This window comes from Hippocampus guttulatus, chromosome 3 (genome assembly GCF_054856545.1).
Source record: "Hippocampus guttulatus isolate MCC_2025c chromosome 3, RoL_Hgut_1.0, whole genome shotgun sequence".
NCBI lineage: Eukaryota > Metazoa > Chordata > Actinopteri > Syngnathiformes > Syngnathidae > Hippocampus > Hippocampus guttulatus.
The window spans coordinates 4,133,964-4,149,971 of record NC_141263.1 but is presented as its reverse complement, the minus strand read 5'-3'; the positions used below and the strand labels follow the sequence as shown (position 1 = coordinate 4,149,971).

Below are 16,008 nucleotides of genomic sequence, written 5' to 3'. Positions count from 1 at the left end.
CACCTTCTGAGATGTGCTCGACTAGCCTGCTGAGCATGATTTTGGCCAAGATCTTTCCTGCGGTGGAGAGGAGAGAGATTCCTCGGCTATTCCCACAGGCTGCTCTGTCCCCTTTCTGCTTATAGATAACAACGATGTTAGCATCCTTCCAATCCTGCGGGACGGTCCCATGTTCCCAGATGTTTTGAATCAGGAGGTGCAGTCGGCGCGTGAGGAGATAACCTCCGTGTTTGAAAACCTCTGCAGGGATGCCATCAGGTCCAGCGCTTTTGTTGTTCTTTAGGCCCGCAATGGCTTGCTGGGTTTCAGAATAGGATGGTGGGGCGTCGAGGCTCATGATTGTTGGCAGGTCTGGAAGATTGTCCAGAATGTGTGGATTGACAGGGTTGGTATGGTTGAGAAGATGTTCAAAGTGGTTTGCCCAACGGGCAAGGATCTCATGGTGGTCCTTGAGGAGTGCAGAGCCATCAGCTGATCGGACTGGAGCAATTGCCCGCTTCTTGGGACCATACAGTGCTTTGATGGCATTGTAGAAGCCCTGGGTGTTGTTACAGTCTGCCAGATTTTGGATCTCATTTGCCTTCTGCACCCACCAGGTGTCCTCCATGATACGGAGTGCTCGCTGGGTCACTGTTCTAACTGCAGAAAAGGTGGCTTTACGGGTGAGAGATGTAGGGCAGGACAGGAGAGCTTTATGGGCCTCATGCTTTGCTTTCAGAAGTGTATGTATCTCGGTTGAGTTGCAGTCAAACCAATCCTGGTGGCGTCTCCTTGACTGGCCAAGCACCTCCGAAGCTGTGCTCTGGATAGCCTGGTGCAGAGCTGGCCAGTCACTTGATTCCTCCGGGATCTTGTCAAGGTTTTCAGCAAGGAGTCGCCGGAGGTTGGCTCTGGTGGTGGGGTTGTTCAATGCTGCACAGTTGAGCCTTTTGTTGGGAGCTGTCCTTGGATGACGGGGTTGAATGCTCATGAGGAGTTTGGATCTGACCATGAGATGGTCAGTCCAACACTCAGCTCCGCGCATGACACGGGTGATGAGGACATCCCGTATGTCCTTTTGACGGACAATCACATAGTCCAGGAGATGCCAGTGTTTGGAGCGGGGATGCTGCCAGGTGGTCTTAAACCTGTTCTTCATTTGGAAAATGGTGTTAGTGATGACCAACTGATGTTCTGCACAGAGAGAGAGGAGCCGAAGGCCGTTGTTGTTCATTTTTCCCACTCCATGCTGGCCAATAACTTTACTCCATACCAGGTGTTCCGTGCCCACCCTAGCATTGAAATCTCCCATGACTATGAGCTTGTCCATAGCCGGTGTTTGCTGCAGGATGGTGTCCAGAGTTCTGTAGAAATCCTCCTTTATATTCTGCTCGGCATTCAGAGTAGGTGCGTAGGCACTGATGAGTGTGGCGAAGCGTCCCTTTGCCAGGGGAATGCGCCATGTCATCAGCCTTTCATTGATGCCGGTGGGGGATTCTGGGATGCGCTTCAGCAGTTGGGACTTCACAGCAAAGCCAACTCCATGGTTTCGACGAGTGCCTTCAGGGACCCCTTTCCAGAAGAAGGTATACCCTGCACCAACTTCTGTCAGGGAGTCCTCTCCATGTATCCTGGTCTCGCTGAGAGCTGCGATATCGATGTTATACCTCGCGAGCTCTGTGGCCACAAGTGCTGTCCTCCGGTGGGGCCTGTCAGGAGTTTCAGCCAGGTCCAGCAGTGTGCGGACGTTCCACGAAGCTATGCATAGATTTTTTCTATTTCGTTTATTATCCTTTCGACCGCAAGGGGGATGCTCCGACGATTGCGGTTTACCGTCCGGAGTGTGGAGAGCAGACAATTTTTAGACCATTTTTTCTAGGTCCCTCCCCATCTCAGGGGTGAGCAGTGTGGAGCTGCTCAGTCACAATGGAAGCTGCCGAAGAGATGCGCTGCTCCATCCCGCAGTGTCAACGACCATCACTCCATTGCCGCCTGTGTGCATGGTTTGGCTAGGCACTCCCAGCCACATCCTTGGCCTGTGCCCACCGCCATTCCACATCGCCACAGGACTTTGGGGGATTAGGGGGATGCAGGGTGGGGGATTGGGTGTTGGGTTGGGGCAAGAAGCTTGCGCAGAGGTTCGGATTAAGGTGAGGGTGTGGGCGCGCAGTCCTCACTCCCACCATCTTCACTCCTGCCAGGTGGTTTCCGGTGGCATGAGGGTACCCATGACGACCTTCTCCTGGCAAGAGTTGCAGGGGGCTGCCGGTAGTCCGGTCTGTTGGACTCCGCCTGTGCCTGCCCCCAGGTGCCGGTTTGGGATCACTCTTTGTCTGGCCTCTACCCTTCGACCTGTTCGGCTTGGGTGACCCTGCCAGGAGTGCGGGACTCCTGCCGACATAGCTCTAGGGGTCATGGAGACGCGCAAAGTGCCTCACCACGATAAGGTGGTGATCCCATCGAGGCCTTCTTGTCTTTGGGCAGTAGGCGGGGGGCACCCCGAATTGGTTGCCAGCCAATCGCAGGGCACACAGAGACGAACAACCATCCACGCCCACACTCACACCTAGGGACAATTTAGAGCGGTCGATCAGCCTGACTGTATGATATTATTTTTTTATTTATTATTGTCAGGGAGTGGTATCAATGAACTCTCATTAAATACAAAATGTTTTGATAGATTCTCGTCATTCTTGTCTATTATACACTTTTCCCCTTGGCTTACCTTCCCTTTGTGCATACCTGTCAACTCATACGGTTTAGCCATAGTTCATACGGATTTTGTGGTGAATCTTACGTATATGGCCGTATCGCACAAATCATACGGATTCTGAAAATCCCCCCCCCCCAGAATGGTGCTAGTTCATTTCCAAAGTAAATATGAATGGATGCTGTAACTTCGAGCCGATGGGTCAGCATTTGGAGTTGGTGAAAAAAGTAACGCAGGAATACAACTCTGAACACAGTAATGCCACTAACTAGAATGATGATTAGACATTAACCAGACATTGTATTATGGAGATCTACAATATATAATATCATTGAAAAATTCGTTGGGTTTTTTCATATAAAATGCTTTGGTATGTTATAGGGGTTTTTTGCTCTTTATAAGGATTTTTTTGGTAGTTTATACAGGCTGGCGCTCCGAAAAGTTGACAGGTATGTTTGTGGTATGATCATATCACAGATTTTATGCTCTCATTTTTGATATCACAAACTAAAACATCTGCATTGCTGGTTGATTGTCTTTTTTTGTGTGTGAATTGCTTGATTAAACAAAAAGAGACAAGTTATCCTCAGTAAGCACAATTCTTAGTAAATATGCATGCAATCTGGTTGTTGTGGCATAATTCACTGTCATTAGGATTGTAAAGTACTAGGGGTGTTATGATCAAGGTTTAATGCTGCGTATTTCGATACAACCATTCACGAGTGAGCTCGGCTGATGCCAATTCCAATACAGATCACTTGTATTGGCTACACATCGTTCAGTTTTGGATTCGATAACTAACAATTATTTTAATAATCAATTAAATTGTGGGCAGCCCGGTGACCAATTGGTTAGCGCGTCGGCCTCACAATGCAGGTTCGATTCCGCTCCGACCTTCCTGTGTGGAGTTTGCATGTTCTCCCCGTGCCTGTGTGGGTTTTCTCTGGGTACTCCGGTCAGAAATTGAATGGAGGGGTGGATGGATGAATTAAACTGTTAATTATTTTTTTATTTGTACATGAATCAGATTTTTTAAAAATCATTCCGTCCAAATTTCCATCCTTTACTATACAAAAACCAAACATTATGTCACATTGATAGTCCAAAAAATGCAAAAGCATATACAGTATAGTATAATCTGGTCAACAATTTTTTTTTCCATCTGAGATAAATAAACCTGACAAGATTTTTTTTTGTGCTGATCCTGAATCAGCAGCTTTTTTTTCTCTAGCACATTGGGTTTTAATAATAATAATAATAATCATCATCATCATCATCATAATAACATGTATTATTATGATTATTATGATTAATTAAGGGTCATGTTCACTAACAAGTGGAATTTTTCTTCTGAAACATCATACTGTTGCTATAAATAAAATGTATGGTAAATCTTTATTGTGGATGTTTTTCCAAGTAAAAAGCAGACGTTGGCAAAAGATTTATTTGGAATAAACACAACGACAATCAATCACTATGATTCATGGAGGACACTGTCCAATCATGATTGGTGGCCGATCGATCGGAACGACACTATAGACTACAGAATCTTATTTTCGAAACAATAACAAATATGCATCAATATAGTTTAAAGGTGATGATCATTTTGTATTATACAGCATTTTGTCCATTTCAATTCTTGAAATGCACCCCCAACCATTATTTTGCTCATCCAAATACATTTGATTTCCACCAAGCCCAAAATAAAATGTTGTATCTGAATAATGGGGGGAAAAATCTGCATCTACTACCTGCAAGTGTTTAGCTTTCAAATGTGAGCAAACGTTCATATTTAACGCTTGACATTTTGGCTTTGTACATGACGGTAGCACTGATCATGCCAACAACTGCAAGAAGACATCCAGTGATGAATATGAGGTTCATATTCAAATTCATCACTAGAGAGAAAAAGAGAGATTTTTAATCAGAGCAACAAATTAGGGAAAACAAAGTCAGATTTCATATGAGCTTACCTGTGCGTCCATCACTCTCTGCTGATCTCTTCAGGCGCAGTGGTCCTTGCGAAACCAAATGCATGGCACTCTGGATGACAGCCTCTCTCTTTACATGATGGTGGTAATCATCTGTCCATGTGCTCTGGATACATCCATGTGAGCACCTGGTGTGGGGGTTCCCTGCCTCACACGTCAAGACTGAACAGCTGATGTACACCTGAATAAATTAACAAACGAGTTGTGGATTAACTATTGACAATAGAGACCCCTCACTTAATACGCACATTTTTTTTCCAAAATCAGTATCTTAGTGACATGCAAACATGTATGTCATCTAGTACAGCAAGCACCTGTGACAGTGGCATCTTGCACTTGAACATACATTTCTAAGCATTTATAAGTAAATTGTGAATTTGTTGCACGTCAGTGATGGTGTAGTGCAGGCAGTGTGGGTTCAGTTGGTGGAGTGAATGCAAGTCTAAATGGTTGTTCATCTCTGTATGTGCCCTTTGACTGACTGGCAATCAGTCCAGGGTGGAGTCCGCCTTCCGCTCGAAGTCAGATAGGACAGGCTGCAGCATCCTGAAGAGGTTGTGTTAGAATCCATTGTGTCTGTCCTCAGTGTTCCACTGTGTGGCCCCTCCCTCTGTTCCCTCTCTTCTGTTTTTGTTTGCCTTTCCCTGAATTCAGTGTGGGTTGGGCGTCTCCCCAATCACTGCACCTGTCTCGCCTACACACCTGCCAGTCTTCACCTCTCCTCTGCAGCACAAAGGCCAGTCTGAAGATCCACCCGTTGCTAGTTTGTCAGCTACCTTGCCTGCCATACTCTCTGCTGCCCAGCCCTCGTGCCCAGCCCTCCACTACATCTTGGTTTGGTTTCTCTTACTGCCTTTGGTTCCTGCCTCCTTGACCTGACCCTCTGCCCTGACAATAAACCAGGACTGAGTTCATTGTGTCTGCCTGTGGCACCTGTGCTTGTCTTAAACCAAGTTTAACAGGTTGAGTCATATTGAAAGTTGATGGATGGAGAAATTTGTTACTGGAAAGACTTAATGTTTTCCCCCCTGCAGAAAGCAATACTGAGAGATGCTCACGTGATCATGCAATCCAATGAACTGGAAGGCCTCGATGCTGAACCTGAATTCATGTTCATGAGCTGGGGTGTAGATCTGCACTGTTGGATCTATTGCACATCTAATCAGAGCACATAAAAGGACAATGCATTGGCTTGGAAGCAGCATGCATTACACTGGACAGTAGATCACAAATTCAATGATTTATTTCTACTCGACACTTCAGATAATCCAGTTCAGGAATGTTCAAGTACCATTGTCAATACTACAAATAAAGCCTGGATTGCGGCGGCAACCCACACTCCAAAAGAGTTGGAAGCTTACCCATTTTCAATGATTGAGTAGCTTGGCTGGGAGTTGGGGTTGTCATATGGAGCAGCTCGGCATGATTCCACAAAAAGTTCGGTGTTGTTGATCAAAGAGGAGGCCTCTATCTTCATGTAAATCCTGTTTCCTAGTTTATAGTCCAGAGGGTATATGGTTGGACTAAATATGGTTCGGAATTGGGCATCTGAGTAGAACTCAAACTCGTAGGTGAACGTGCCAAAGCCCTTTTCCCAAACTGTGATAGACTCTCTGTGTGCAACGAAACTCTGGGTTACATTTCCTCGTTTGGGATACTGGCAGTGGAAGCCAACTTCCAGCCTGTGTGTCCTGGTAACGATGAGTCTAGGGTTGTCCACAGTGATTATTTCATTCTTGAAAATGAGATTATCATCATCCTCCTGCAGAGCAAAATGCAACTGATTCAGTTCTTAAATCAAAGCCAAGATTCACCTGAGGAAGATAAGATGAAATGAAATGCAGTTACAGTACCTCCAGCTGTGTGCCACAAGAGTTAAGGGGGATGACAGCAACTACATGTGTGCTGTTGGAGTGTCTTTGAAGACTGCACTCTATGTTGTAGGGATCACAGAGGCGTAAGTGATCCAAATCGATCCAGTGGAGTGATGCTCTCTCAACTACCACCGTCATATTGGACTCAGCGCAGGTCACCGTAGCTTTAACTGAAAAGGACAGATTCGTTTTCAACCAACTTTCCTCCACTTTGAACTGACAACTGCATGCATGTTTTTTGTTCCCACAATAAATGACTTTGAAAACTAACTACCGGGTACTAACTCGTGACTCACCTTTCGCCTTCTGAACTTCAAGCAGAACACATCTCATTTCAGATTGGTAGACTGATGGAGCATGCCTGCACAGAATTGATGAACCCATTATTACGATGAATAAAATAAAAAATAAAAAAAGAATCAACACAATGATGAGAAAGAGTCATTTCCTTTTAATGCATCGATAACGCCTTACTAAAAAGTATTTGTTAAGACATGTAAATGTCTTCTTAACACTGCAATATTAAAGTGGTGATGACAACTTGGCCGTTGTACCCCACCTTCTTAGTGGGTGCAGTTTCTTAGACAGGATTGTGTTTGTGATGAGATGAGGAATAAAATAAGAATGTTGGTGTGGTTAAAAAACCCTTACCGAATATATATAGCGCTTAAGAATTGCTTTTATCAATTATTGCAAAGATAAAAGTTTCAAACAATGACTGACCTTCGTATGATTGATTCAACAGAGAAGCAGAGTGGACGATGTTTCCCCTCATCACCAGGTCTGGGTATCCACCTTATGACAAACTCATCATGCGTGGTTCTATGCTTGTTGGCATTCGCTGGCCCACTCATAATGATGTCATGTATCCTGGATCATTAAAAAAACAAAAAAACAAAACTAAAAAGGTTTCTCCATTTATAAGTATATGCTGAATTCAGCAACACACCTCTATTGCAGTTAATTTGTTTGGTGCTTATGAATACAATTATGTAACTATATTAGGTTCACAAATCTGAGTCTGTTTCTCGCATTTCTTTGTTCACTTTCTGTCTCAATTTTTGGACTTTGTTCATAGTATTCGTTCTTCTTCTGCCTCACTATCTTCCTTTTCCTCCTTTTTTTTTTTGAATATCTTGCATTTCTGTTTGGCCTTGCCTGCTTCCCTACACTTGGGTCCACCTGCTTTTTTTTGCTTTTTTCTACCACGACATAACCCCAAGCATGACAGTTGCTTTTCACTTACTCTGCATGCACAGCTTGCGCTTTGACTCTGATCTCCACGTCTTTATTGACCTCTACATAAATATGTTGTCCATTCTGGGGCGTTGGATATACGAGCCTCGGTATGTAAAGTCCCTCTTGACAGGAAGGAACAGGAGGGTCCACTGAAAGCCAATAAGAGATTCATTTAAATGTTCTAAGGCTAAGTATCTGATATTCTGGTCAATGTGTTGTGGTGTAGCACAGTATACTGTATTACATATTTCCTACAGACTAGGCATATTATATTGTTCACTGCCATAGCTACAATACAATCAAATTATCCAAAACACTTATCTCTATGTAGTCATATGATTCATATACCGTGGTCATATATTTTTTAGCACAATAAGACCATGCTTACCCAGTAATGAGAACTGCAAGGGTAGCTTGCTGAGAGATGAAGTTGGGGCATACGGGTGTCTTGTAGTGGGTGTCCAATATGTTATGATAGGATGCAGGGTTGTTGTTGCTGCACGTCCTGTAGTCCGCTGAGTCCACCACGGGGGTGCTGTTGTAGTTTTCCACGGTGCCTGGGTGGTAGGTGCTGATGTCGTCCATGAGCTCGTAGAAGGCATCCCTTGACTAGGCGTCCTATGATGTTTCCACCATGGCACAGTGGGTGGTGCTGATGTAATCAAAGAGTCTGTAGGAGGTTCACCTCTAGTAGTATGCCATAGCCACCATGGCTCTGGCGTTGTTGTGGACCAGCGTGACCATGAGTGTTCTGTTGTGGTTTTATATGGCCGACTGTTGGGTGGACTGACTGAGTGCCTCTTTTCCCTGGCCATCAGCGGAGACCTGGAGCAATGGGAGCCATCACTGTAGGATAGTGTGATGGGCTGTTGTGGAAAGTCCTCCACTACCAATTCAAATCCAAAAACTCTGGGATCAGATAAGGCATAATTGTAGTGCAAAGTGCAAGAGTCCTGGCGAATTTTGAAAACAAGTTATTAATGAAAGTCAACAAGGAAAATTTTATTCACTTTTATTTTACTTTCAACATACCTGATTCAGATAAAAGCCGACAGGTTGACGGCACCTGCTGCATTCTTTATTCAAAACTTTTCCATATCTGCATCGTACTCGGTCACCGTCAGCATCAAAGGCCATGATCTTGTATGCCCGTGGGCAGTTTTGAGGAACTCTTGAGAAAACAAAAATTAGACATTTTCCTTTCATGTCTTGTTGTCATGATTCAGTTCTGAGTAGTCGCCAGCAAGTAGCAGTGTTCTTCCAGTCTTTCCTGCTGCGCACCTCTCCTCATTTGAACAGACATCCCGGACGACAATTGGCTGTCGGATAACTGGTTCTCGATACAGTATTGCTCCGTATTCTCGTTCTGTGTTTTCCGGAAGTAGTTTGCCTGTGTTTATTATTACCGGTACTCTCGGTTTTGATATTTTCGCGATTGGGTCATCTTGTCCTTCGTTTGGATTTTTCCCTTGCCTTCTGCAAGCGCTTTTGGTTTGCTGTAAATAAATATTTTTGGATACCTTTACCTGAGTTGATGATTGTAGAGTCCGATTCTCTTCCGGAACCGTTAACACTTACATTTGTTCACATTTAAAACTATTGCAGAATTGTATTCATGGAACTTTTCATTGGTAAACAAGAGCAGTTATATGGCTCTCACAATCAACGCACTTATTTTGCACCCTAACGACAGTTCCTTCCACAAATACAGAAACTGAAATGCTTGTTCCTTAGATATTTACCGAACAAAAGGTAGCATGCCAGTAACTGGTGATTTGTTTGGCTCTCTTGTGTCAGATCTTGTACCCAAATCCACAGTGGTCAGTTGTATCCAATTATAGATGAAGTTCCTTGTTGGAATCCAGCAACAGCCATCTAAGCTGGGAGGTTTGGACATAGAACTCATTAAATACTGATATGACCGAGTACTGAAATTTCTTCATGGGAGACAAAGTTTCCAGATTTCAAATGACTACAATAAATAAAAATCTTACCTCAAAGAGAAAGGTTTGTTGGATGGAACGCGTCTTGTGATCACTCTCTCTACTTCACACCATTGCCTGGTATTTCTCGGTGAATTGGTGCTGTTGTCAAGTGCAACTCTATGCCGACTGACCTCATATCCACAGTTGCCATTGGAACAATGAATGTTTTTAGAGGCGTGACACCCATCGAAGGTGTCCTTGAAGCTAATGTTGACCTGTGAAAAATGATCATATTTGTGTGACTCAATTTGTTTTATGACGGAGTTTACGAGTATAAGCTGACCCCTGCATACTCACCGTACGTCAGCCACGGTTTTTCATTGCTGCTCTATTTTTTTTAATTTGTTCCCGCAATTTAAAAAAAATATATATATATACTGTATATATACTGTATATATATATATATATATATATATATATATATATATATATATACTGTATATATATTTTTTTGTGTGTAGGGTGGTGTTTTTCTCTGTCGCTGTTTTCCCTCAGTTTACCAATGCATTTCAATGGGCCTACATTTTATGCGGATTTTCGCCATTTATAGGCCAGCCAATGCAGTCCCGATCTCGATTGTAGTGTTATGCTGAATCCTTTTATTAAGTGTTTGTCATTGTCACTCTATTGAAAGATTCTATCTATCTATCTATCTATCTATCTATCCATCCATCCATCCATCCATCCATCCATCCATCCATCCATCCATCCATCCATCCATCCAGCCAGCCAGCCAGCCAGCCAGCCATCCATCCATCCATCTATCTATCTATCTATTTTCTAATTTGCTTATCCTCATAAGGGTCATGCTGGAGCCTATCTCAGACAAACATTCACACTCACAGTCCCACCAAGGGACAATATGGAGCAGGGGGGCCCAATATATCGATCACGATTGACTGAGAGCTCGCGGACTGGTCCCAAGTGGATCGCAAGGGGTGTAAAGGGGGGAAAAAACCCAACCCAAACTATTTGTGTGTCTGTGTGTGTGTTATTAATATGATATATTTTTGTGTTAGTGCACACTGCACCCTTAGCATCCTATCAGTCTCACTTTCACAAGAAGTATTTAAAAAATAAAATAAAAAAGCAGGTCCCTTTAAACCTGGCTCATGACCTGCATCAACGGAAGTTGTTAGCGGCCAGCAGGTTGCAGTTGCAGCTTGCGATCAGAGCCATTGCCCTATATCTTTTATTGTTATTATTATCCTCATTCAGTGTTTGTTTCATGTACAATTCACTGAGGGCATTGGCAAAGAATGGGAATTCGGAGTGCCGGGAGAAGCATTTTAAAACTGTAGACGTGAGCTACGATAGTTAACACGCTACAAAAATGCGTCCCATGCCTCGTTCGTCTTAGGGGCCGTAATGGCTGTTGCTCCGTATGGCATGCGTTTCTAAGTGCGTGCGTTTGTGTGCGTGTGCGGTAATGAGTTGATCGCGGGAGGTTGGTTGATCAAAAAGTAGATCTTCGCTCAAAAAAGATTGGGCCCCCCTGATATAGAGTGTTCAATTTACCCACCATGCATGTTTTTGGAATATGGGAGGAAACCTGAGCACCTGGAGAAAACCCACACAGATATGCGCAGAATATGCAAACTCCACACAGGAAGGACGAGGCCGGGGATCAAACCCACAACTTCTGAAGGTACCAATAGTATAGAGCAGGAGTGTCAAATTTATCATAGTTACTGTTTCCCTCGGATGGTGGTTATGACTGAAACTACAGTATATCAAGACTTGATATACTGTACTTGATATACTTGTGACTGTAACGAGAAGTTTGGTGACAAGAAAATGCTTCCAATATCTCTCTTATACATTACTGACCACAAGATATTTGACCCTGAGAACAACTTGGACCCGGACAATAACTTTTTCAAGACCGACCGACCGCGAGGGAGCCAGCGACGACCGACCGTGAGGGAGCCAGTGATGACCGCGAGGAAGCCAGCGACGACTGCAGGGAAGCAAGCGACCGCGAGGAAGCCGGGAGACAACCAGCCAGCGACCACCGCGAGGGAGCCAGCGACGACCGCAAGGGAGCCAGAGACGACCGAGAGGAAACCAGCGACGACTGCAGGGGAGCCAGTGACCGCGAGGGAGCCGGGAGACAGCGAGCCTGAGGGAGCCGGGAGACAACCAGCCAGCGCGCGTGAGAGAGCCGGGAGGCAGCCAGCCAGCGAGCGTGAGGGAGTCGGCGACGACCGCAAGGGAGCCAGCGACCACGAGGGACCCAGGAGACGTCCAGCCAGCAACCGCGAGGGAGCCAGTGATGACGGCGAGAGAGCGAGCGACGACAGCGAGGGAACCAACGACGACCGCGTGGGAGCGGGAAATTCACATCCCAAAAACATGGACTTCCAACCCTTTGAAGATATTGACTATAAGCCATTCGATCCCGAGAACAATTTGGACCCAGACAACAACTTCTTCCAGAACAAACAAAGGGTAACAAACTCTGACTATTACCTGGATGAACAATTCAACACTAATATAAAATTGGAAAATGCACTTTCAGTAATACACTTAAACAGTAGAAGTCCCTATAAAAACTTCACAAAAATCAAAGAATACCTGACTAAATTCAATAAATTTAAAATAATTGCCATATCAGAGACCTGGCTTGATGAAGATAAAACAACTGAAATGGAAATAGAAGGTTATGAAATGTTTGCAACTAATAGGGAAAACAAAAAAGGAGGGGGGGTTGCAATATATGTAGACAAAGCACTTAAATGCAGTAAAATCGAGAGATTGACAAACACAATAGAAAACCTAATGGAATGTCTAACCATTGAAATACATAATAAAAAGGCATCAAATATCATCATAAGTTGCATCTATAGGACACCAGGATCATGTATTGACACATTCAATAAAAAACTAACAGATATGCTCAGTTACAACAACGATAAGAAAACACGAATAATATGTGGTGACTTTAACATTGACTTATTAAACCCAAATGGACACAAAAAAACAACCGACTTCATAAATACTATGTACAGCAACAGCTTTTTCCCACTAATCCTGAAACCTAGCAGAATAACAGTTGACACGGCCACATTAATAGATAACATATTTATAAATAAGATTGACCATAAAATGGAAAGTGGACTTCTCATTAATGACATAAGTGACCACCTACCTGTTTTTGCAGTTTTTCATAATTATTTTGATAGAAAAGCTAAGTCAACAACTCACATAACAGAAATAAGACTAAGAACCCAACGCTCCACCGACGCCTTTAAGCAAGACCTAGAAAAACAAAACTGGACCGAGGTCTACTCAAACGAAGACCCAAATACAGCGTTTGAAGTATTTCAGTCTACCATAATCTCTTTATATGATAAACATTTTCCATTAACTAAAGTCTCCAAAAAGTATAAAGACCCAAGTAAGCCATGGATAACGAAAGGCATAGAAAACGCATGTAAAAAGAAAAACAATTTATATAAATTGTTTTTAAAATTGAGAACTGAAGAAGCAGAAAAAATATATAAGACCTATAAAAATAAACTAGTAAATATTATAAGAACCAGTAAAAGAGATCATTATCATGCACTATTAGAGCAGAATAAAAGTAACACACAAGAAATATGGAAGATACTTAACCAAGTAATCAGAAATAGTCCTAAAAAAATGGATTATCCAGAGTATTTTATCAAAGGCAAAAATACTATTTTGGAAAAAACTGCAGAAATAGCAACTGAATTTAATGAGTATTTTGTCAACATCGGCAGTAACCTAGCAAAACAAATTCCTGATCCAACAAACTTGTTTGAAATAGATAGATATGTAGAAAAAAACTCCTCCATGATGTTCCTTACTGCTGTAAAACAAGAAGAAGTATCAAATATTATAAAAACGTTTAAAAATAAAAAGTCAACTGATTGCTTTAATATTGATATGACAATAATAAAGCAGATTATAGAATATGTAGTGCGACCTTTCACGCACATATGCAACCTGTCATTCAAAGCTGGTATCTTTCCATCAAAAATGAAAATTGCTAAAGTTATTCCAATCTATAAAAGTGGAGAAAGACATCGGTTTACAAATTATAGACCAATATCACTACTACCACAATTTTCAAAAATGTTAGAAAAACTATTTTCTCGCAGACTTGATAGCTTTATACAAAAGCATGCGCTGTTAAGTGAGAATCAATATGGCTTCCGGGAAAAACGGACCACCTCAATGGCAGTTATGGAGTTTGTGGAAGCAATAGCCACTAATATAGACAACAAAGAATTTACTGTTGGGGTTTTCCTAGATCTAAAAAAAGCTTTTGACACAATAGATCACAGTATATTATTGAAAAAACTAGAAAGATATGGCATTAGAGGTGTAGCTTATAAATGGATAAAAAGTTATTTAGAAAACAGATATCAGTACGTGCAACTCAACAATAAAAAAACGAATCAACTGAAAATCACTCACGGAGTTCCTCAGGGGTCAGTGTTTGGTCCAAAACTATTCATCTTATATATAAATGATATCTGCAAGGTCTCAAAACAATTTAAATGTGTCCTATTTGCTGATGATACAACTTTCTACTGTTCTGGAATGAATCTGAAACAGCTCCTGACAACCGTAGAAAACGAATTAAACAAATTAAAAAACTGGTTCGACAGAAATAAATTGTCACTTAACCTGAAAAAATCGAAGTTAATTGTTTTTGGCACAAGACCAATCAAACACCAAGCTAAAATTATGGTAAACTCAATTGAGATAGAAAGAGCGTATGAAACCAAGTTTCTCGGATTAGTAATTGACTCAAAACTATGTTGGAAGCCACATATCGATAACGTAAAAAGAAAAATAGCCAAAACCGTAGGGATCCTCTACAAAACCAAGGAAGTGCTAAATAAGAGATCTTTGTACACATTATACACTTCATTATTATTACCATATATGACCTACTGTGTGGAAATATGGGGAAATGCCTGCAAAACAAACACACTCCCTATTCTCAACCTACAAAAAAAAGCAATTCGAATTATTAATAGATCAAAATATACGGAACCCACAAATCCACTATTTATCAAATTAAATACGATGACATTTTATGACCTGGTTGACTTTAAAATCGCCCAATTAATGTACAAAGCACACAATAACCTGCTCTGCCAAAACATTCAGAAGTTTTTCGAAATTCGAGAAAGCAGCTATGATTTAAGAGGTACCAACTTATTCAAAAAACTCAAAACAAGAACAAACATCAAGCAAAGAAGTGTATCTATCAAAGGTGTTAATCTGTGGAATAATCTCGAAACGGACCTGAAAATGAGTAAATCGCTTTCTGAGTTCAAAAACAAATTCAAAAAAATAGTACAAACAACCTACATCAATCAGAGTTAAAATGATAAATTCAAAACATTAAATATAATGATAAATCAGAACTAAGTTGATAAATAGAGAAAGGTATATAAATATCCATTATGAATACAAGAGAAAATTGACACAAGAGTGTCAGGGTGTGGAAGTATATAATCCCGATACAAACCAAAAGTTGTAAAAATATCACGGTTAAGGGTAAAGTATGAGCCTAAATGGAGACTTCTTTCTTCTTACTTTTTTCTTTTCTGATTGATATAAAAATGATTTATTAGATACAATCACATAACGGGGTAGGACTAGATAAGTTTTTTACTTCTTCCTACTCCCTTGAACATAATAACTGTGTTGTATGAAGATTGATTTCTTTCTTTTTTTATCTACCTTATTTTCTGTCAAATTATTACTGTATATATGTTTTATGTTCAATAAACAAACAAACATATATAAATAATTGTAAATTTCCCCAGTGTGGGACAAATAAAGGATATCTTATCTTATCTTATATGAGTATTTGAAATTGTGGTACAGATTTTAGCAAGCATCATAGAAGTTGACATAAAATCATGTGGAAGGCCAGATCTGGCCCCGGGCCTTGAGTTTGACACCCGCAGTATAGAAGCTATGTCTGTGGGATTGATAAAAGACAATCACGAAAAAACACACACAGTACAATGATGATAAATGAGTATGGCAAATATTTGATGATCACATAATGATACCAGTATTTAACCACTTACTGTAAATGTTCCATCAGAGTTTATATCAGAGCTGAAGGTGCTGAGTCCTCCATAGTGGTGTGATGCAGACACCAGTGAGATCAGGAGCAGCTGCAGCACGAGCACTGATGTGGAAACCATGATGCTTCAAACTCAGGCCGGCTCTGA

The 16,008-nt window shown here is 41.8% G+C and overlaps 1 protein-coding gene across 1 annotated transcript; it reads right to left on the bottom strand.

Annotated features, from left to right (window-relative positions):
• Nucleotides 1-4,119: 4,119 nt before the first annotated feature.
• On the bottom strand, nt 4,120-16,008 carry LOC147207179 (uncharacterized). Its single transcript, XM_086106556.1, has 13 exons — nt 15,862-16,008; nt 9,788-9,993; nt 9,536-9,673; nt 8,826-8,964; nt 8,182-8,746; nt 7,801-7,942; nt 7,278-7,424; nt 6,851-6,915; nt 6,534-6,724; nt 6,042-6,442; nt 5,739-5,838; nt 4,663-4,861; nt 4,120-4,587 (listed from the first exon to the last, which is right to left on the bottom strand). The coding sequence occupies exons 1-13, from the start codon at nt 15,979-15,981 to the stop codon at nt 4,451-4,453; spliced, it is 2,550 nt and encodes an 849-aa protein (XP_085962682.1). The 5' UTR covers nt 15,982-16,008; the 3' UTR covers nt 4,120-4,450.